The 21,032-nt window shown below is 37.1% G+C and overlaps 3 protein-coding genes across 3 annotated transcripts; 1 reads left to right on the forward strand and 2 right to left on the reverse strand.

The window, feature by feature from the left end:
• Nucleotides 1-4,327: 4,327 nt before the first annotated feature.
• mrpl24 (mitochondrial ribosomal protein L24) lies at nt 4,328-8,111 on the reverse strand. The gene is made up of 6 exons (XM_055053869.1): nt 8,005-8,111; nt 7,595-7,781; nt 6,801-6,896; nt 5,889-5,992; nt 5,045-5,175; nt 4,328-4,735 (listed from the first exon to the last, which is right to left on the reverse strand). The coding sequence occupies exons 2-6, from the start codon at nt 7,775-7,777 to the stop codon at nt 4,599-4,601; spliced, it is 651 nt and encodes a 216-aa protein (XP_054909844.1). The 5' UTR covers nt 7,778-7,781; nt 8,005-8,111; the 3' UTR covers nt 4,328-4,598.
• Nucleotides 8,112-8,358: 247 nt separating this feature from the next.
• On the reverse strand, nt 8,359-13,617 carry LOC129375019 (hepatoma-derived growth factor-like). The gene is made up of 6 exons (XM_055053797.1): nt 13,175-13,617; nt 11,738-11,814; nt 11,252-11,390; nt 10,499-10,651; nt 10,256-10,414; nt 8,359-9,829 (listed from the first exon to the last, which is right to left on the reverse strand). The coding sequence occupies exons 1-6, from the start codon at nt 13,259-13,261 to the stop codon at nt 9,809-9,811; spliced, it is 636 nt and encodes a 211-aa protein (XP_054909772.1). The 5' UTR covers nt 13,262-13,617; the 3' UTR covers nt 8,359-9,808.
• Nucleotides 13,618-14,154: 537 nt separating this feature from the next.
• On the forward strand, nt 14,155-20,461 carry prcc (proline rich mitotic checkpoint control factor). Its single transcript, XM_055053794.1, has 7 exons — nt 14,155-14,865; nt 14,950-14,997; nt 16,149-16,640; nt 17,253-17,345; nt 17,453-17,599; nt 17,717-17,782; nt 18,602-20,461. The coding sequence occupies exons 1-7, from the start codon at nt 14,590-14,592 to the stop codon at nt 18,686-18,688; spliced, it is 1,209 nt and encodes a 402-aa protein (XP_054909769.1). The 5' UTR covers nt 14,155-14,589; the 3' UTR covers nt 18,689-20,461.
• The last annotated feature ends 571 nt before the right edge of the window (nt 20,462-21,032 follow it).

The raw sequence follows: 21,032 nt of genomic DNA on the forward strand, positions 1-21,032 counted from the left end.
TCCTAGGGGTTTTAAACGCGCATTGTCCACCACTCCATCAGTTTGCTTTTGACGTAATCTCACGCTCAATAAGCAGTTTCTGCTTGTAAATTCAGCTGTTTTACATGCAATGGTCGCTGCCAGGTGGGACTCATTAATGCTTGCGGTGGAGGAGCAAATATGACTCAGCTAAACAGCAGCAGAGCCTCCAGTTTACTCTTTATGCATCTTTGATTCTGCTTGAGTCACGCAAGCGGGTTCCTTTAACTGGATTACCAGAACTGCTGTCAACTCACCACAAGACAGAAATTATAAGACGGACAACTTGAGGCTAAAATCCGCACTTTCCATGAGCAAATGGAAAAAAAAAGGAACAAATAAGACAAATGAAGTAATGCATCAGTTCCACTTCACCACTACACCTCACCTAGCTGCAGACTCAAAGCCATACAATGACAGCTGAGACGACCGGCCTCAGACTCATTTTTCCTCCCATAAAGTTGAAAACCTCAAAGAAAAAAAAACAAAAAAAAACAACATGTTTCCGCTGACTGGCAGCTTTTATTCCCTCCTGGATGTGGAGGCAAACCGGTTCAGGAGGGGCGAGTCTGGGAAAATCTGCAGCACTCATCCCACCACCGGCCAAACCGACGACTCACCACGCTTTCTGCATGGCACTGACCAGAAATTATGGTATAGGGATCCACTGTGAAATCTCAGCGCAAACGTACGATCCGCAACACGTCAGCTCCTTCTGTCGATGAATGAAGCTTTAGTTGCTTCACCAGCTGAGGAGCTGGCATGGAAGCTGCTTGGTTTCACAGTAAATCAACACAACGTGGTCGACCAGATGGAAAAAGAAACCTTCACATGAAGCACGCTCCTTTTATGCAAACCTGTAGATCACATTAAAGTCACTGGTTATTCATCCATACATATAAAGCTGGATATTTATGGGTGAAAGTGAAAATGTTGGCTTATTTATGACCGTGTGGCCAAAATGTTTTAATTCCAGAAGTTAGAATGGATGAGTGCGAGAAAATAAAGAAGCAATGCTTCCAGCAAACTTTGATTATAACTCTTGTTTGCGCCGTCGTGTTGTTTTTCAATCAGAATCAAGATTTCAAAGTTTGTACTTTGGATTTCCCATAAAGTCATCTGTCTAAAGTATTGACAGCCCTTCCCATCCCCTTATATTTACTGCAAATTATATGTGATATCCAGACAAAAGCCAGACAATTTAATAAAAATTGTGACAAGGGACATAAATGACAAAAATGGCAAATCAATTCTGAAAGGTCAGACATATTTGGTCTCTTTTACTAATTAGATTCCTGTTATTATATCAGCTACATGGCTAAGAATGAACAATAAGTGTGATTCTAAACAAACACACTAAACAGCCTAAACACAATAACACATGGTGATGGCAGCATCATAGAGTGAAGGTCAGAGGTCATAGGTTAAAGGTTGGAGCTGAACATGAGACAATCAGGGAAGAAAACCCGTTTATGAATACGACAGTTGAGACGATGCTTTAAAAACACAAAATCTTAATAAGCATCTTTGGTCTCGTTTCTTGTGCAAATATTGTAGCACTGAAAATAAAACAAAATTATTTGTACAAGTAACTTTCCAGCTAGAAATAAAAGCTTCCTTTAAGACAATAATTCATTAATATTGAATTTAATAAGTACTAGATCCACTGGATCCATACATTTTTACCTTGTTATAAGTAAAATGATCTGCTTGTGAACTGAAACTTTTTAGAGAATTGTTGACTTCAAATAAGCTCCTGAATAGCTGAAAAGCTACTTGCAAGTTTCTTTTGTCTTATTTCAGCTGTAATCTTGAAATAATTTGACCGAAAATGCTCGGTAAGATTTTGTGTTCTTTGCAGAGAAGGGTGGAAGCTCGCCTTCTCCAATATTATAATTTAAATTCAAAGTATTTGATGTGTTAAAATGGCTTTGACCTGAATTTAATAGTGAATCTCTGGGAAGACTTGACAATCTGACTGAACTCATTTAATTTTGAAAATAGGAAGTGGACTGAAGGTGGGTCTAAAAATGCTTAAATCAAGCAAATAAATACAAATAAATAAATAAATCCTGATAGTTTGTAGGTAGATATTACTTTGTTTTGGCCTATTAGAAAATATCTCAATGAAATATATTCAACGTTGTGGTTATTATGGGACAAATTGTGAAGTGTTTCTTGTAGAGGAGGCATCTGAAGCCTGCAGTACCAGATGTATTGGCTCTTAATAAAATATAAAAATAAAAAAATTGTTCGCCGTTTTAAAATGTTAAGAAATTTAAATGCTAGTTTAATACAAATAGTGCAAGCAATGTTTTTGTGAACTAATGTTTTGGTCTTTAGGTTGCAAACTTTTTTTTTTATGTTTTATCAAAAAGGAATATATTTTTCTTTTTACCAAATAATCAAAATAATGATGATTGTCTTTATTCACTCATCCATTTTATTTTGAAATGTTGTATAGTTTTTGTGGCCCTAAGCTGAATTTGTCTCCGAAAGGCAACAAACTGGTTCTCGTGGTTTTAAAATGTTTACAACATTTCAGGCGAATACTTTTTCAACCCACTTCAAATTCTATCTGTAAATTGGACGTTTTTTTCCCCACCAACTTCAAAAATGAACATGTCTGCAGCCATATTGGATTTTCTAGAAGAAATGGCGCCTTTTTCCTCGTTGCACGTAATTTCAGAAAATGACTTCAGCTCGTTTTGCTGTTACCTGCATTTGGTCAAAACATTTAAAATGGGAAACATACCAGAGGCAAAAAGGTAAAGCAGTTAGTTTAGACAAGCATCTGTGATTATTTCGACTAAATAAAAAGTAACAGTAATTATCCTGTAATAAATGCAACTCAAGGTGTTTTTTTCCCACTGGTTGCCTGATTTAGATTCTAAACTGCTGAAGTTTCCACAGCTGGTAATAAATGTGTAGATTAAGTCATTCTTGCGAAGGTTTAACTCGTCGCAGGTGGAGCCAGAGAGAAAGAGTCATATGAGGTGAGTGAGGACTTTGTTGAAACTATCCAGGCTGTGTAGTCTTCTCCTTCCAGACCGTTTCCACGTCTCCCTCAGGTTTCCCAGACATTTTGGAAAGACAGACTCATTTGTCTGACAGCTTTACCTTTTAGAGAGCTGTCTGGGCATTGGTTTAAAAAAAAAGAAAGAAGAAGAAAAAATAAGCCCATTTTCTGCCTTATGACTGATCCAGAACAGGCGGGACCCGTTTCCGTTCCTGAAGCTGCCAATAGAACTAATAACCTCGTTTTTCAGACAGACCGAATGAAGCCTGAAATAAAGTTATTACTGTTCTGTTAGTCCTGGCTATAAGATAATGCTACTCCTCACTGCCATCTGCTATTTGGAGGACCAAAACTGACATAATAAAAAATAAAAGCATAAATATTTTGGTCCTCCATACTGCAAGAGATACACAATGGCACAATTTAAAACCTCAGGCTCGACAACACAGAACATGGCTGGTTAAAGCGATCCACTTCTCAGCATCACATGTTTTATATTTAGAAATTCAAATCATAGCCTGCTTGCTGGAAGAAAGTTTAGTTTTTGAGAAAACTTATTTTATACTTCTACTACTAATTAATTTATAAAGAACCTCAAAACAACTATAGTTGCGAAAAAGTGGTGTTCAGATAAAAAATAAACATTCAAAATATGGTTTTGTATATTAAGTATCTGCAACGTTTGATTGACCTTTTAAAAACAAAAGACACGCTTTAACCAAAAAACCCTAAAATATCATTTCAACCTGCAGGTTGATTCTAATCAAATAGGATTTAACAGATCTGGCTTTTCACCAGTTCAGAATCTGTCATTATTCAAATCTCACTAATCAAACTACAATCTCACATAGTCCTATTTTTTTCCTACATTAACAATAAGTGTAAATCTGTTTATTTAATGGTCATGTTTTACTAAATGTGGAAATTTTTTGTGGCAAGTACAGTTAATATCATTTGGAAAACTATTCCAATGAGCCGTTGCAGCAAAAGAAAAGGAAGTTTTATTAAAAATAGTCTTACATTTTAAGATGGAGCACTCATAAAATAAATCTGTAGTCATCTTGATGGAGGTTGCTGCTTGTTTTTTTTTTGTGTGTTTTTTTTTAAGTTTTAAGAGATTTAAATTTCTTTGGCTGCTAAATACAACATTCTATTTCATAGTCAAACTTAAAGCTGACTTTGTCTGGGTACGTTTCAAACCAAAAAGGCTTAAAATGCCCCACTAAGCTTGGAAAAGTCGTTTTATTTTGTGGAGGTGTGGAACTGCAGAAAAGTACTTTTGCACAACCATAATTTAGGACTTTGCTATTTATTATTGTTTCCTGCATAACAATAAAACACAGGCCTAACATTTATTCACAATATTCTGAAAAAAAAAAAAAATTCCCAGAATACCTCAGGAACATAAGTTGCACCCAGATGAGGTCCACAAAATGCTGAAACTGTGTTTGTAAGTTCGTTTGGGCTCCTTCTGTTGTCTTCACACAGTCCAGAGGACGCTATGGTCAGCATGGCTGTAGGAACCGGACAGAACCAGGAAGAACCAGTCTGACGTTTATCTTCAGTACCAGTAGGACTTCTGGTGCCTCCTGTGCTCCTGAATACCCAGTTTCTCCATCACCTCCTCTTCCAGGGTTTTCAGAGACGGAGCGTACGTTTTTTCAAGCGTGTCTTCAGGACTGGTGTCTTTGGGTCCGTCTGAGTGGAAACAGAAATAACTCCAGTTCGAAATGTGAAATTAAATGCGTTTTGAAGGTGACTTTTTATGCTTCCTGGAACATATATTAAAAAATGTTTCTGCGTAGCCTTATTTCTCCTCATCTAACAGGAAATATAACAAATACACAAAAATATGTAAATAAGCAAAAGTGGCATCATTCCACACTAGCTTAACCAATGCTAACACTCCTTATGTGACTTTTATTTGTGGGAATGAAAGGAAAGCTCTAGTTAAAGTAAATCATCTGGTTTTAATGTGCTGGCTGACATAATCTGCTCCCCACTCACCTTTCCACTGTTGAGGCACGATGCCGTCTCGTCGCTCCACCACAGGTTTGGGGATGATTCGTCCCGTCCTGCTGGACACTCTCACCCTCTCGCCTTCTTCTGTGTATTTCCACTCAATCTGAGTGGGCTTCCTGTAGATCAACCATCAAAATGTAATGACAGAAAAGATCTGCTCCGGTACCTTAAAGTCTGCCGAAACTATTAAAATATTGGAGACAAAAACTGACTTATTGAGAGATTAAATTACAACTGGTGCCTTTTCTAGTCCTTTCTGCATGTTGTAACTTTATACAGACTTTTACTCCTGTGTTTTTTTTTGTTGTTTTTTTTTCAAGTGAAGAGTAAATAACTTTTTGTACCATATCTATGATTGTATTGGAGGGAAACATTGGATCTAACTTTTGCTGGATGATAAATTGTTCCAAAATTGTGATAAACAATAACATAACAGCATCATAACGTAATACACTTTAATTTTGTAAAGAACACTTAACAAAGGAATTGGAAGATATTTGAAATAGCCAAAATAAAACCTGAGAATGAAGAACTATATAAAAAAGGAAATATAAACCACATACAACTAATACCATGAATAAAATGCACTATGAAGTCACTGTAAACAAAATATCTTATTTCATTTTAATTTATTATGATATTAATTGATTCATTGCTTATTGCGACAGTTGTCACTACACCTAACTCTGTGTTCTGATTTTAATTGAAATACTTCAATTGAAATATTAAATATTAATTAAATATTAATTGAAATATTTCTTAAGGTTTTTACGGTTAAATAATGCTGAACTTAATAAATGCGTCCGGTTTTTTTCCCTCTTTATTCTACCTGTCTGTAGGGTCAATGAGGGCGACATCCCTGAGCAGCAAAGGAGCCTCGCTGGCAATGTAGGTCCCACGGTAATCCCATGTTTTCCCCACAAACCTGTAATGCTACCGCAAGAAAAAAAAAAAAACGTTGGTCACAATTACTCAGTCAGATTTATGGCTCCATCTAGTGGAGTTAAAGAGTCTGGCTATGAAAAAAAAAAAAACAAATACTGAGTTTTATTGTAAAATATAAAGAGTCTTATACAAAGAAAGTTTCTGTAGTTATTTTCAAGTACTTTCTGAAGACAAAACTCAGTATTTAGACATCAAAACATACAGCATACCTTCAAATCATTAACAGCATTACAAGTAGAAAAATCAAATGAGATTTTAATAATGTAAGTCGCAGGAGAATCAGAGAAATGAAAGCAGTAAAATGCTAGCTTGCGGGTTTTTAAAAAAATATTTTAACAAGAAAACAACTCTCACAATAGCAGGGACAGAAACATAAAAAAATTATAAAGTTTGAATCCAGTCTGCACCAAACAATACTCCTTACAGGCCAGATTTTATATACATTCTTAAATAAAATAACAAAAAGACAAGCATCAAAGCTGGATAATGAATGCCAACTTGAAACACAAAATAAAAAGGGAATAAAATGTTAAACAGTCACACACCTGGTGGTGTCTCTTGATAACCTAGCTGTTTATTATTAGTATCAAGCTGCATTACAAGTTACAAACTGTATATGACTAACTAGAACTAATGTGGAGAAACTTTGTGTTCAGCCTCCTGCTACTCTTACAACCGCAGTTTCTAAGTTTTAACATAAACTTAGAAAAAACACAGATGAATGAAGACGACACATAAGTCCTATTTGGCTCATTATTACAGCATACAGCGAAGTCTTAATAAATTGCTTTCTTACCGTATTCAATCCCTCCAAGATGACCCAGTTTCTGCGTCTAAAGACTTGCACCACCTTTCCCTGCTTGCCTTTATCTTTACCAGCAAGAATCTCAACCTGCAAGAAAAAATATTTTGAAAAGACTTGACACTCAACATTTTATTGATAACACTGGTAAACCCAAAAGTAGTTATTGAGTTGGAAACACCAGGTCGTGTTGTATTCTTTTCCTTTAGGATAGTAAAAGCTTATTGCCTTGTAACCCAAGTTTGGGACTTAGTCAAGAACAATTATTTCTTGAGAAAGAACATGGAAAAAGACAATTACCAACTAAACCTAGTGACTTCTCTTGTCATGCTTAATGGCAACAAATAACTGGCATTTAGACTTCTGGCTCACTCTTCTTTTCATTTTTGTTTTTATAAAATGAGATTAGAGATCTGATTTCCATAATGTGGAAAAAGCAGACAAAAACGGCATTATTTCAGGCAAAGAAAAGCAGAATTCACTGTACAGTGCAGAACTGCTCCTGTCATGCACAGGTGAGACATTGTCAACTACATTTAGGGAATCTGATAGTCCAATTATAACAACTGTATTTATATTTACGTTTAAGTTAAGACAATGGATCTGCATCCAGGTCTGAAGAGAGTTATGTTGGAGGAGATGGCGGTAGGTCTGGCTGTTTTGTGGTGTTTTCCAGTAGAATAAAACACTATCATAAAGCAGACCAGGCAGCTCTTACGGCGTTGGACCGTTAGAACGAGCCTGTGAAGGCTTGATTATTCCTTCCGGACTCAGTGTCTTGCTCTCACCATGTCCCCCTTCAGTATGGTCCAGTCCTTTGCCTCTATCGGCTCCACGAACACCTTCTTCCTCTTCTTTCCCGGAGGATTCAACCTCTTAGCGGCCTCCGTCCAGGGCCTATTGGTGCCGTAACGGTAATCTTTAGGCACTACGACCCGGGCTGCCATGGAGAGGAGAGCGGTCAGCCTCATGGTGCTGTGGGAACCAAAGCAAAGAACGTTATCCGTCTAGTCTACTCGCAATTCACTGAGCTAACGCAAGCTAGGCTAACGTTAGCTCAATGGTAAACACGTTAGTATTAGCTCTTAACTCTTCTCACCTATTTTCGCAAATATATTACTGTAAAACTGCAGCTACTGTTTTAGTTATATCATACGAATGTGAATTTTAAAAGAAACCGAAAAAACATATAGCTTACCCTTTGTTGTCAATGTCACATGTAGCAGGACGAATGAGGCTCCTACGTAGTTGTAGCGCCACCTGCTGGACCGGAGCGTCTTGACGTGACTTCACGCATGCGCAACTGCGTTTCAAAGAACGTCCTCAAAGACCAAAGTGGCAGACGTTGCTGCATCAATTCGTGTTTGTTTATATTCCCAAGGGTACATTTCTGTATTTGATTGTTTCTTCTGAATTAAACTAAATTTCAACTTCCAGAGTAATTAGTTTGGGGAAAGAAAAATAATGATAAAAAAAAAGATACACAAGTGAAAAGTTGCTAAATCTATTAATTCACTTAACACCCATGAAACCCAAGACAACAAAACCAGGATTAATTTTTGGTAATCAACATATTTATTAAATTGACTTTCAACTACAATGGCAAACTAAGCAGTAGCTCAAGATGAATGTCTGCATCTGAAATAAACAGAAAAAGCAAAACCCCAAAAATAAAAACGCTTAAAAACAAAATTTACTCTGAATATTAAGTGAAGGAAAGGATTTATAATCTTTTTTTTTTACCATAGTTTTCCCTTTTTTCAATGACTTGATAAACTTTTAAGCCGACACTGGTAAACAGATGAAATAACACCAACGCAATGAGAACAATCACATCCACAACTTTGTATCACAGCGAAAACAATAAGACCACTGAAGTAAAATGACTCGTATTCCAGTTAAAAGGTTGGGCAAAATAATAAAAAAATAAAATAAAATTTTACAAAGTCAAAACTCTGTAATGGTAACACTCTGATTTCTTAGAGGCAAAAAAAAACAACAACAATCAAATTATGTTAGAGTTCATCATTTCAGGAACATTTCCGAAAGAAAATTCTGTGCAACTAATCTGTGAATGCGGTGAATCTTGGTGACATATTTGGAAAAGTTTAACTAGAGCTTGTTTACCGAGTTAATGGTTCTGACGGGTTTCATTCAGGTGATCCAGATACTTTAAAACGAATGTTGCCACCACCCCACCTTTCAAGATCGAGCTGAGACAACACTCAGGAATGTCTTTCTGCTTTCTACACAAGTCGTCTGAGATCTCAGGGCAGGTCTGTGAGTGAAACAGGCTGAACTCAACAGGGTTTGCATGTTCAATGTGTTTGGAAGCCAAGAAGTCACGTGTGGGGAAATGTAGAAATTCGTTACACAGTTTGGTCACCTTCAGTGAGGCATTTACTTGCTGAAGATGTCAAGTCTCATGCATTCAATGACTGCATCATAAAGGGCTTAATGAGGCTGAGAAGCAGGTTGATTCAAACAGGGTGAAATGGTTACAAACTGAAGCTGAGTTGGTGAATTTTTATTTTTTTTTCCTTCTGTACACTGTTTTAAAACCCACTGAATGGGAGTAGTTTGTGATTTAATCTTCTTTTGTGTTAAATGTAGTATATATTAAGTTTATTTCTTCCCTCAAACTGACAAATGTTTTGACACCTATTTTTCAGTCTTTGTAATTATGTAATTGCACTTAGAAATAAAAAATATATAAACACCAAAATCCTGTTTGTACACAAGCTTGAAAACGTTCAGTTTAATTGTTTGAAGCCTGATCAGCAAATGTTTACTTTTGTTTATTCTGGGATATATAATATCCCAATAGTGGCAAATGGAAATTTGTTTGTCTTTCAATACAAACATGTGTTTTTCAATGTTTTTCCTCACATAATTCGCTCATTAATTAAACAGCTGGAATCTGGCATTCTACAGTTGTTTATTTCGAAGCCTGAATTCCAGAGAGAAGCATTGAGGGTTGTTGGTTTTCTTCTGAGTGGACGTTAAGCGCTGTCTGTGACTGACTGCAGGGAGAAAAGACAACTGCAATTAGTGCAGTGGTTTAAACATAAGCAGTGTAAAATTCATAAATACCATATGCACAAAAAATAGCAATTATTCTGATGATTATTTTTTTTACACAATATTATAAATAGATAAAAACATGCTTATAATTAAATTCCTTTCTAAAATAAGAAAAACAGTTTTGACCTTAAACTGCAATATTAATAAAATGGTGTCATTTATGCTGAAATGTATATTAAATAAGAGACATGTTGCTGTTGAACTGGTTTATAGTTGAAACCAGATAGCCACACAGATGCTCTGTATGAACAGACAACCAGGTTTGGTTTATCTGACTAATGACATGCAGCATCTTTACTCGCCTACAAGTATGTTAGTCAGTTCTAAAACTTTGATCGTAGCCATCATTCATGAGGACATTTCACCTTTTCCGCCGTTAGCTGGGCCTCTGCTGGAGCTTTCTCCTGGCCTTCTGGTTTCGACTCGCTCTGTGAGGAAGGCGCTGTTGCCACATCATTAAGCTTGGCCTCTGTGTTGGGCTTTTCGGTTTCTTCCTCTGAAATCTTTGGCCGCTTGGGAGATTCCTATCGAAGTGCAGCGAACGTTGAGGACAGCCTAGCAGTGATCTAACTGTGACGGTTTGGACAATCTGACAAACCAAAGCTCACCTCTGTGGACTCCTCTGCTTTTCGTTTAGTCCCTCCCCTCTCGTTCTTCTCGTCGATGACCAGAGTGCCCTCCTCTTCGTCACTGCTGCCCTCAGTGTTGGCTTTCTCTGCTATGTCTCCGGTAGCTTCCGATGAGTTCTCATTCTTTGCTGACTAAAACGAGAATAAAGTAAATCTAAAAGTCACCATGAACCAAGAGATAGACATCCATTCATAAAACATTCTACAGAACAGGATTAGAGGTTAAGAACTTATTGTGCTTAATATCTGTTGCATTGATCGAGTCAATATTTTATAAAACAAAACCTTAAACCACAAGCAACAAAATGGAATCATACAGGAATTAGGAACTGCACAGAAGGGAAACATGTGATAATGGTGGTGAAAATTTAAATAAAAACAACATATATCAACATATACAGTATTAACCACTTTCATTGCAAACCAATACCCCTGACAGTGAGGAATTAATAAAGCCATTGACAAAAATCACAACCAAAGATTCATTATATTTATCTCAACACAGTGGTTTATTGAAAACACTTTTGTATTTGAGGTTATGGTGCGAAAAAAAGAGAAAATCCAAACATTTTAGTGCTCCCTTGGAATGTTTTCTGCTGCTTTAACCAGTAAAGCATCCACAAATATATCAAACAGAAACCCGATTATTTGATGCGTCTATCAATCTGACCAGTTGTTTGCAATATTGATGGTTTGCACAGTGATACACATTCATTCAGGCAGACTACCAACCTCGTAGGCTTCGTGAGTGACAGTGGGGTTGTTCTCAATTTCCCAGAGTCCCTCAGCAAAGCCTTTCCTCTTGTTGGTCTTTCCAAATTTCTCCTTGCATTCCTCATATGAGAAAAGATCCTTGGCCCCCAGAAAAGCCCTGTGATCATCGAACATTTGAGATTAACCAAAATCTGACATCAAGTTCACAACAAAAATATTTCGACAATGACAGAGCTCTGCAAGCAACATATTATCACCTATGACAAAATGCATGTCAGTGATTGATCAACAATAAAAGTAATGAGTAATAACATTGCCGTTCAAAATATATCATGTTTTAAGGATTTTTTTTTATGCAACATTTTTTTAGTGTGTACCAAGATGTGAGCATTGAGGCTGCACAGTAATTGATATCTGACCAATCTAAAATAGTAAAGTGGCACGGTTATTGACATTTCTCCTGCACAAAGTAAACTAACAACAGGTTGAGCATAAAATACTTACGTCTCATGTGTTCCAAAGAAGAACACCTGGTACTTATTTGAGGGTGACTTCACAGCTCCTTCGGGTAGTTCATCAATCTGGAAAAGAAGAGGAGATGAATAATAAAATGCAAAGTTAACAAAAAGAAAAATGGGAAAGGATGCTTTCTCAAACTATTTAAATCAACAGTCTGAGTCTCATAATTTAATGTCAGTGAATTGCTGAACATCCTTTCTGTGTGCCTTTTGGGCCTGTCATTCTTCTGGCATCAATAGCCTTTCAAAAGGGCATAGCAAAGTACGGGGGGACAAAAACACCACCAGAATGATGGACAGACGTAGTGACCATTTGCCTCTGCCAGACGGGGCTTTTGGCATTCACCAGATAGGAGCGTTTTGAGCTGGTAATTGGGGCTGGGCCCAAATTCTGTTGAGATGAAGCTGATAAAATTGAATAAAGGGAGGGAAAAAACTGTGCCAAAAGTTACCGTCACAGCTGAAAGTAAAGAGTAATCTGTCTGCAATAACCTTTATTGAATAAAAGGGTATTAATTACTCACATTTACTAAGGTAACTTCTTGAACAATCACATTTTACTTTAGTAAAGTTATGTTTAAATATTACTTCAGTGCAATTTGGGGTTGTAAGAAAAATGAGAGAGACACAACTCTCCATTTCATTTAAAGGGTAAGAAAAAACATGAAAATTTAAAACTTCGCCCCAAAATACAGGACCTGGTCAAACTGTATAAGCACATAGAAATGTCCAACGACCAAGGGATCCTAATGTGGCAAAAAATGAACCCTGGGACGAACAGTGTCTGTCTTAAACGATAAGCTAAAGACCGTTTCAACGTGAGAAGCAGCGCAGTTGTGAGGCCAGGTGCGCATGTTTACAAACAGCGAAGCATAAAACCGTCATGAACGAGTCAGTAATTAAACAGCTGTAAAGAAAACAAACACATCTAATATGCATTTAATGGCGATAAATTACTTAGTGCGTCGTTGTACCACAGGCTAAGCTGTTAGTTAACGTTCACTCCGGGTCAGCGGTTATCGGCGCTTGACATGACCGTTAGAGTTAGTGGCTCACGCGCTGCTCCCTGTAACGGCTGCGAAGAGCTTAAAGTTAACGCTAGCCCCTCCAAAGGCCTCAGGGGACACGAAAGCGGCACATAACGAGAACTAACCAATAAGTAAATGACAGCATCGGTTCTTTTATAAGACGCCTGCAATTTGTATGTTATGGTGCGCACGAAAGCAGAGTGTAATCGCTAACTATTGGGTCTTTTCGTTTACGCTGGCTAAAAACGGCCGCGCTAAGCTAACTCATGGTAGCTGGTTACCGTTAGGCCTCTCGGGTGAACAAGTGGAAGGCAGAACGGCAGCAGCAGACGGACAAATTCAAGTTAGCAGCACAGTCAAAGCTGGAAGCTAAACATGTTACGGCGGGAGCTTACCCTTGCAGGCCAGTGTGGATACCCCTTCATTTTAGCAAACACCAGGTCTCCAGGTTTGTATTCCTTTTGCCTGTTGGATCTCGGCATGGTTCTGGTTGAATATCAGATATGTGTTTGAATAAAAAGAAATGCTGGTGTGGCTTAAAATTTATTGTGAACACCTTCTGCGACAAAACCCAAAGCAGACTGTCGATTTGATAACCAAATAAACAAACCAGGCGCGGAAAAATTGAAGCTAAGACGCAGCGGGCTATTTTTTCCTTCGTTCTTCTTCTTTGGATTCAGAGCAAGGAAAATAACCCACAGACAAAAAATAAGAGAGCAATTTCTGCGCTACATAAATGTCTACTGGTTAGCGAGAAATATGTTCTACCGAGTATAAACGTTAGCCCGTCCTCCGGACTATTTAGGTTTGAAATGGAAACCCGCTTTCCTCGACAGACGCGCCCCCCAGTATTTACATGGAATCAAAACACAGCGCCCCTACTGGCCAGAACTTCACATCAAAGCAAATTTCTCAAACATGAAATTGTGATCAAGTACATGGGTGACGTCGAGACTAAAACCTCGACCTTTATTCTTGACTATCTATAAATGCTTAATGTATTTCTGACCTTAATGCTGAGATCAAGGTCAGACCTTAATCTTAACATTCATCTCAATTTCTGACCTTAATCTCAGAATACTGAAATGTTCAACATTCGAAATGCTTAGATTAATTTCAAAATGTGGTCTTCTTCTTAAAATAATGGCCCAAGTCTTTTTTTCTTTATTTGTTTATTTTTTTCCCCTAAATCATTCCTCGGCAATAAGAAGGGGTGATTTTTTTTCACTTTGTTTCCACCCAAAATCACTTAGGCCATTATTTCAGGAAGGTGACGATATACATCTACTTTTCTGTAACATTGAAACGCACAAGTATTTAGGACGAGAACCTGTTGTTTTACTACCAGATCATTAGGTGGCGCTATAGTTTCAGTGCTGCTGTCAATAGCACAGGAAAAAGAAGTCGGCGGTCGTCCTCAATCACTGGATGATGAAGGCGAATGTTTTGATGGAGTCAAGGGAGTACTGGGCGTAGTTTACGAATGCAGAGTAACTTTAAAGCGACACGCTGTGTTCGTTTTGCTCAGTCGTAGACATTATAGTTAACATTTCTGCATCCGGGCAAGAAACTGCGCGAAGATAGGTCACGGTGGCCTAGCTAGCATTCGCTAGCTCCGTGCTTCCAGTTGATCAACTCAGCCCGACTTTAATGCTCTAATCGCTGTTATTTTATGTGTTTAGCATAGAAAGTCTTGCATTAAAAACTCGGGTCACCTCACCTGGAAACACGCTTGTGCGGCTTTTTCAGAGCGACTCATCCATGTCCACTAGTTCCTCCATAATACTAATCCTCGGTAGCCTCAGCAAACATGTCTCTAGTCGCTTATGGTAGCAGTGATGAGAGTGACTCGGAGGAAACCTCGACCTCCGCCGCAGCTGAGAGTAAAGCAAGCGGGGGAGGGCTCTTCTCTTTCCTGCCTGCGCCTAAAGCATCTGGATCTGCAGCTGGAGGGAAGGAGGCAGCATCCAGAGCAAAAAACTCTGCAGCAAAGGAAAGCACAGGCGGGTTCCTGTCCAGTCTGCCCAAGCCCAAGAAACGAACAGAGCCTGTCAAGATCCCTGTGCCACAACTTCAGAGGCGGGATGTAAGTTGAATCAGACTCCTGATCATGCGCAGTGCTTCCTCTGGTTGGCCTGAGATGATCATTTCTAGTCATTTTTATTTACAGTCAGACTCAGATGAAGATGAGCCAGTCCCAAAGAAGCTGCAAACCCAGGTAAGACGGGGCAATCAGTCGGCCTCTCACGATGATAACAATATATTGTTCCAGAATTTATTGCGATAAACGATAATGTTGTTTTGAGACAATTTTTAAGCAATATGATGGTAATGGCAAAATCATACTTCAAGGACACTTTCTAAAAGATCAGTAAACTTTAAATTATAATGAACATTTAACACTGGAACTAGAAAATAAATATTCTAAATAAATAAAACGAAAAATAAAATTAACTTTCACATCTGTGTAAACAAAATTGTCCTTCAAAATAAGGGCTAGTTGAGACCAAATCACCAAACATAAGACTTTGATCATTCAGTTTTTGGTAGAAAAAGAATAAAAAAGAGATGAACAATAAATTATGCCAATGAAAATTATTGAGTTTGTTTTAATTTATTATGCTATTTATTGATTATTGTGACAGGCCTAATAACCGGTGTTTATCTCATTAGTACTCACTTCAGCGTAGTTTATTGGAATTTTATGAGACAGACCAAATCAAGAGTTGCACAGAATTGTGAAGTGGTAGTAAAATTAAATGGAGCTTAATTTAAGCTGTTCTGTCCAAAACTGTAAACTACATCAAAAAATCCAAATGACACTACAGAGAGATCAGCGACAAAGTTTTGAAGAGGTTTAAAGTAGATCTAACAATTATTTTAGTTGTTGATTATTCTGGCATTTGTTTGATTGTATAAAAAATTGACACATTTTGTAGATTTTTAATTTAAGCTTTTTTATACAATATTAAAAATACATCAGTGATGTGAATCATCAATTCAATTCATTTTTTAAATAAGAAAAAAAAAGCATTCCTTTAGAGAATCTGAACTGGGTGAAGCTAAAACTATTGTGACTCTTGGAGTTTTGGGTAAAACATTTACTGAGTTTTTTTTTTTTATGAAAAATGTATATATAGCTTGTACATTTTTGACTTGATTACTGCTCTGAATATTTCTGGCGTTTTGGGGCTGTGTGCTCCAATTAATAATTTATTTGATTTTTAAAAATAATCTAGCTCTTTTCATTTCACCTTCTGAAGTTCAAAGGAGTCGTAAACCTATCAAGAAAAACTAAAACTCCTTTGAGTTTGTCACTGTAACAGGAATCATTCCCATTTTAACCAGTTTGACCGTTCCTCTCACCAGAGTGCCGGTTCAGGTTCAGGTCTGTCCTCCATTCTCCCCAAACCCAAAAACCTAACAGTGAAGGAGACGGACCGACCTTTGATCCCTCACACTCTCACTAAGCGTCCAGACCCCAAAGCACCTAAACCTGGAGCTGCTGCTTCGGGTCTGATCGGTTCCAGTGCGTCTCCCTCCGCCATCAAAGCCGCGGCCAAGTCAGCGGCCCTGCAGGTGGCGAAGCAGATCGCAGCAGAAGACCAGAACGAGGAGGACATAACCCCTCAGAACTACTTTTCCCTTGAGGACAACTCCCAGCCTCTTCCTGACGTCGTCCCCATTGTGGATCCTGAGCCGGCGACCCCAGCCGAGCCCTGTCCTTACGTGGCCGCTGATGAGCCGGGACTGTCGAACGCACCTTTGGACTTTGGAGGGAGCCATGAGGGAGCGAGCGCATGGGACGGTCAATACGACCAGTATCAGCAACCTATGGCCGGCCCAGAGGCGTTCCCCGAGGTAAAAGCAACTATTTATAGGAGCCAGCTCGAGTAATGCACTTTGTGCTCAACTCTTTACTTATACAATCTGACCTGATATGTAACTAAAGCCAACTATCACTCCAACTAACATTCAGTATAGGAATCAGTTCATTTAATTCTGTAGTTTATTCATTTAACCTCTTAAGCTCTTTTATGCAATATTAGAAAGACATTAAAATATGCAAACAATCACATTTCTTTTAAAAAACAAATACATTTATTTATTTTTACCTAATTTAGCATTTCTTTAGTGAATTTGACCTGAGTGAAGCTAAAATCGCCATTCGAGGAGTTTTGGATAAAACATATTGACAGGCAAATGTGAAGTTTTGGATTAATTTCTGCTCTGAATGTTTTTTTCCAGCAAATAGCTTTTTTTTTTTTTTTTTTTTTTTTTGAGTATCTATACTCCAATTAGCTATTAATCGATTACTAAATTAGTTGCCAATTGTTTCAGCAATTGATTGGATTAATCATTTCAGCCCTTAAGCCAACATTTTCTCAGTTTGTTGTAAATAAATGAATACTTTGGTCCTATCTATAAATATAATAAAGCTGTACTTCAGGTGACTTTTGTTTTCATTTAAAGGGTTACTATGACGCGCCGTACTACCAGAACCCCAACTCGGAGTTAGCAGAAGCCGAGCCGCCGGACAACTCCACCATGTTTGACGACGAAGGGGTAAGAAAGAATTGCAGTTTAATAAAACTGCCTTTCTGAGCCCGTTTAAAGGCAGACTTAAAATTTGCAAACCACCACAAACTCCTTCTCGCTTGCCTGCTGTGCAGTTCATGCGGCTGCAGGGGAAAAGAAACCGAGGCAAAGAGGAGGTGAAGTTTCTGGAAATCAAAGGAGACGACCAGCTGAGTGGGAACCAGCAGTGGATGACGAAGAGCATCTCTGAGGAAAAACAAACCCGCCAGTCGTACAGCAAGGTGAACGATTTGCACGAGCTCTGTGTGGTTTTGCTTAAAAACGGGAAACGTACATAAAAACACTAGAAGTAATGATGCGTTTAAATCTGACGGTAGTGCTTTTTGATGTTTCTGCAGAGAAGAGGAGACCAGCCTACAGGGCAACAGAGGCGAAAGCATCAGATAACGTATCTCATTCACCAGGTGAGCAGCTGCTGAAAGATGCAGAGATTTAAATAATAACTCTTGGAAACATTAAACCATAAAGGAGAAGTTTCATTGATCAGTGTTTACATTTCTTTTTCATTTTAAAAAACACTTTAATTTGCATTTTATGTCACAAGAGCACAAATTCTGCCTAACGGGGAAATAGATGGAAAATTATACATGTGGTTTTCTCTGCGTTAGCATCGAAACAATTTAGCTGTAATTTTTGGGTTTTTAATCAAACAACTTCCAACAATTTTACTGGAGCCAGAATTTATCATTTTTAATAGTAGTTCTTCATAATGTGCATTTCACCTGCTGCAATAACAATAAATTTACAAAATACTGTGTTGCTCTAATCTGTATAAACATGTATTTTTAAGACTGTCACATTGACTTAGGTCCATACTTTGACTAGGCCATTTTAAGCACATAAATATGCTTTGAACTGCATGGGGATGGTGAGTTGTGGATGGACAGTGTTAGTTTTTCGCTCACACCGTTTCTGCTCTTCAGGTCAAAAAGTTAAGTTTTGGCCTCCGAACTAAACTGTGGAAGAGGAATACCGATACGCCCAAATGTTTTCTTTGTTTATTTATGGAAAAAATACTTGAAAACCTTATTTATGTCCTGTGTTAGTGCATCACATAAAATCTAATTGAAAATGGAAAATATTCACAGTATAAGTACTTTAAGCTGTTTTATACTATTGTAAAAAAAATCCTGCAGATTAACAGACTAGCTAATGGTCAATGTGTGATTTGTATATATATAATACATAGAATTTCTGAATTTTCTTGGTTTGCTTGTTCCCAGGCGAAGGAACGTGAGATTGAGCTGAAGAACAACTGGGCAGAAAACAGGATGACCCGGCGTCAGACCCAGGCCAAATATGGCTTCTAGATCCTGTATCTTTGGACTGCTGTGGCGTACAGACACATCGTATCCCAACTTACCGATATCCAGATTTATCCTCTTCCTTTAGGAGCAAAACCTGTTCCTTTCTTCCTGATCTGCAGCCTGCAATGTCTTGAACTGATAATACTCTGTTTGATATGGTGTTACTCTGTCCGAATCCCGGTCACTCCTAGTAAATACAAAGAAACCCAACCGGTGTTTTTAAGGTACCAGAGCCACACATGTTTTTCCTTTGGATGTTTATAAAACATATTCATGGTATTTTCTAAGCTCTGGTTTATTTTTGTTGTGCATTTAGTTGTTTTTAGTTCCAATTTAAAGATAGACAGTTCGACGTAAAATATTCACTGAATCATCACCTAATCAGTAAATTATGCTGCAATGACGACTTTGTCGAGAGCTAACTATGCGCTTAAATTTGGTCAATATTTGTTGCAAAAAAATAAATAAAATTAAGTCTTTAAAAATTTAGTCCCACTCCTTGAAAAGAAGAATTCTCATTTTTAACGTAAAAATTCTTGACTTTTTTGCCTCAGAAATCTTAAAGTAGATTCAGAATTTCCTAATAATTCTTGGGTATTTAAGACAAAATTTTAAGAAAAACCCCCCTCAAAATTCTGACTAATCCCAGATTTTTTTCTTCTTCAAAAAGTCTGAGATTGAAGGAAGATTTTTGATTAATATTAATGTATGAATTCTTGACTTTTTGCCTCAAAAATCAGAATAAAATAAAAAAATTGTGTTTAATCTAAGAATTTTCAGGTAGGGAATTACGAGATTACAGCTAAATTCTAAGAAACAAAAGGCACAAATTCCTTTTTAGAAATTCTCAACTTTTTCCAATTCCAAGAGTGAAATTTTGAGCAAAAATAGTTTTGCCTTAAGTAAATTTCCCAGAAAAAAACTAAATTATTAGATTAAATCCAGAAAACTAAATGTGGAAACTGTCAAAATCTCAAAATTGTCTTGTTTCTCTCTTTTTTTTCAATTTTTGTCATAATTTTCATATTAAAGTCAGATTTTTTAGTTATTGGGCTTTTATTTCTAGATTATAACTTTTATCTCAAAATTTTGAGATTAAACTCAGAATTCAGGCTTTAATCTGTTAAATTGACTAATTTGAGATTTTTTTTCCCCTCTCAGATTAAGTCGTTTTTTCTGTGATGCTGTTCTGTAGCAAACATCTCAAGTTATTTAATTTTACTTGGAGTTCTAGAAATGTGTGACACCTTTCTTTTTCTTCTGCGGGTTTCAGACATTTTAGGTTCAATCTGAACAATTTGATCGCAGGGTTGTTGGGAGAAACTGTGAATTTCAAAAGCCCAAACTAAACTGTCCAGATGGACACATTTGCATCTTCTTCCGTTTTCACATCTGATGTAAACTATAGGAGCAGCTCTGTACATATTATATTTCTCTGAAATGCCAGGTAAACCCTCCAGTAATAATGTGCTGGTTTTCTCCAATAGCTTAGCGATGCTAACAAGACACCAGTAGGATTTCTTTAAAAGCCTGTAAATGTGAACAGATCCAACTCGACACCAGATAAAAACCCAAATGTTATATATCGGCAGTAAAAAGGTGAATTTGTAGTCAGAAAGGAATTTAAGTTACAGAAGTTTAAATATATACTTATGTTGAAACAGGACTAAATGTTCAAATTTTCAATTTGCATTGCAAAAAATCTCCAGCGCTCACCCTGTTTTTGTTCACTTTATAAGTGTGTATTTAAAATCCAATAAACAAGTTTTGAATTTTTCTTGTTTTCTTACATTTTTCATGCCTTTTTGCAGTTTCTTAAATGTGACATATTATGATTCCTTGAACTGGTTTGGTCTATTTTCTGTACAAAATATATTCATAACATTTTTTGCCAAAAATAATTCTTGAAGCTAAAAAAAATACTTATATCAATGTGAAAAGCTCTTTCTGTTTGATTCATCCAACTCAGAACTAATCTGCTTATTTTTGGAATAACCAATTAATAAATGGATAGAAAAAAGTGCTTAAAAGATTTTTTTAATAGTATTTTAATAAGGTGAAGCTAATACAGCCACTAGAGGATTTTTTGGTAGAATATATTAACAGTATTTTTCACCATCTTAAATGCAAAATGCATTGGTTTTTTTGTACATTTTTTGGAGTATGTAGTATTCTGAGAATGATATTCTTTCAGCAAATGGCCTTTTTGAGTCTAAATACTCCAGTTAACGATTAATCAGAATGAATTGTGTATAATTATTCCACACTGGAAAATTACAGCTCGAATATGTCATTAAAACCCCGAAATCAACAAAAAAATACTCCAAATGAAACATTATCTTTTCAG

This window comes from Poeciliopsis prolifica, unplaced genomic scaffold, assembly GCF_027474105.1.
Source record: "Poeciliopsis prolifica strain line A6 unplaced genomic scaffold, Auburn_PproV2 SCAFFOLD038, whole genome shotgun sequence".
Classification (NCBI taxonomy): domain Eukaryota; kingdom Metazoa; phylum Chordata; class Actinopteri; order Cyprinodontiformes; family Poeciliidae; genus Poeciliopsis; species Poeciliopsis prolifica.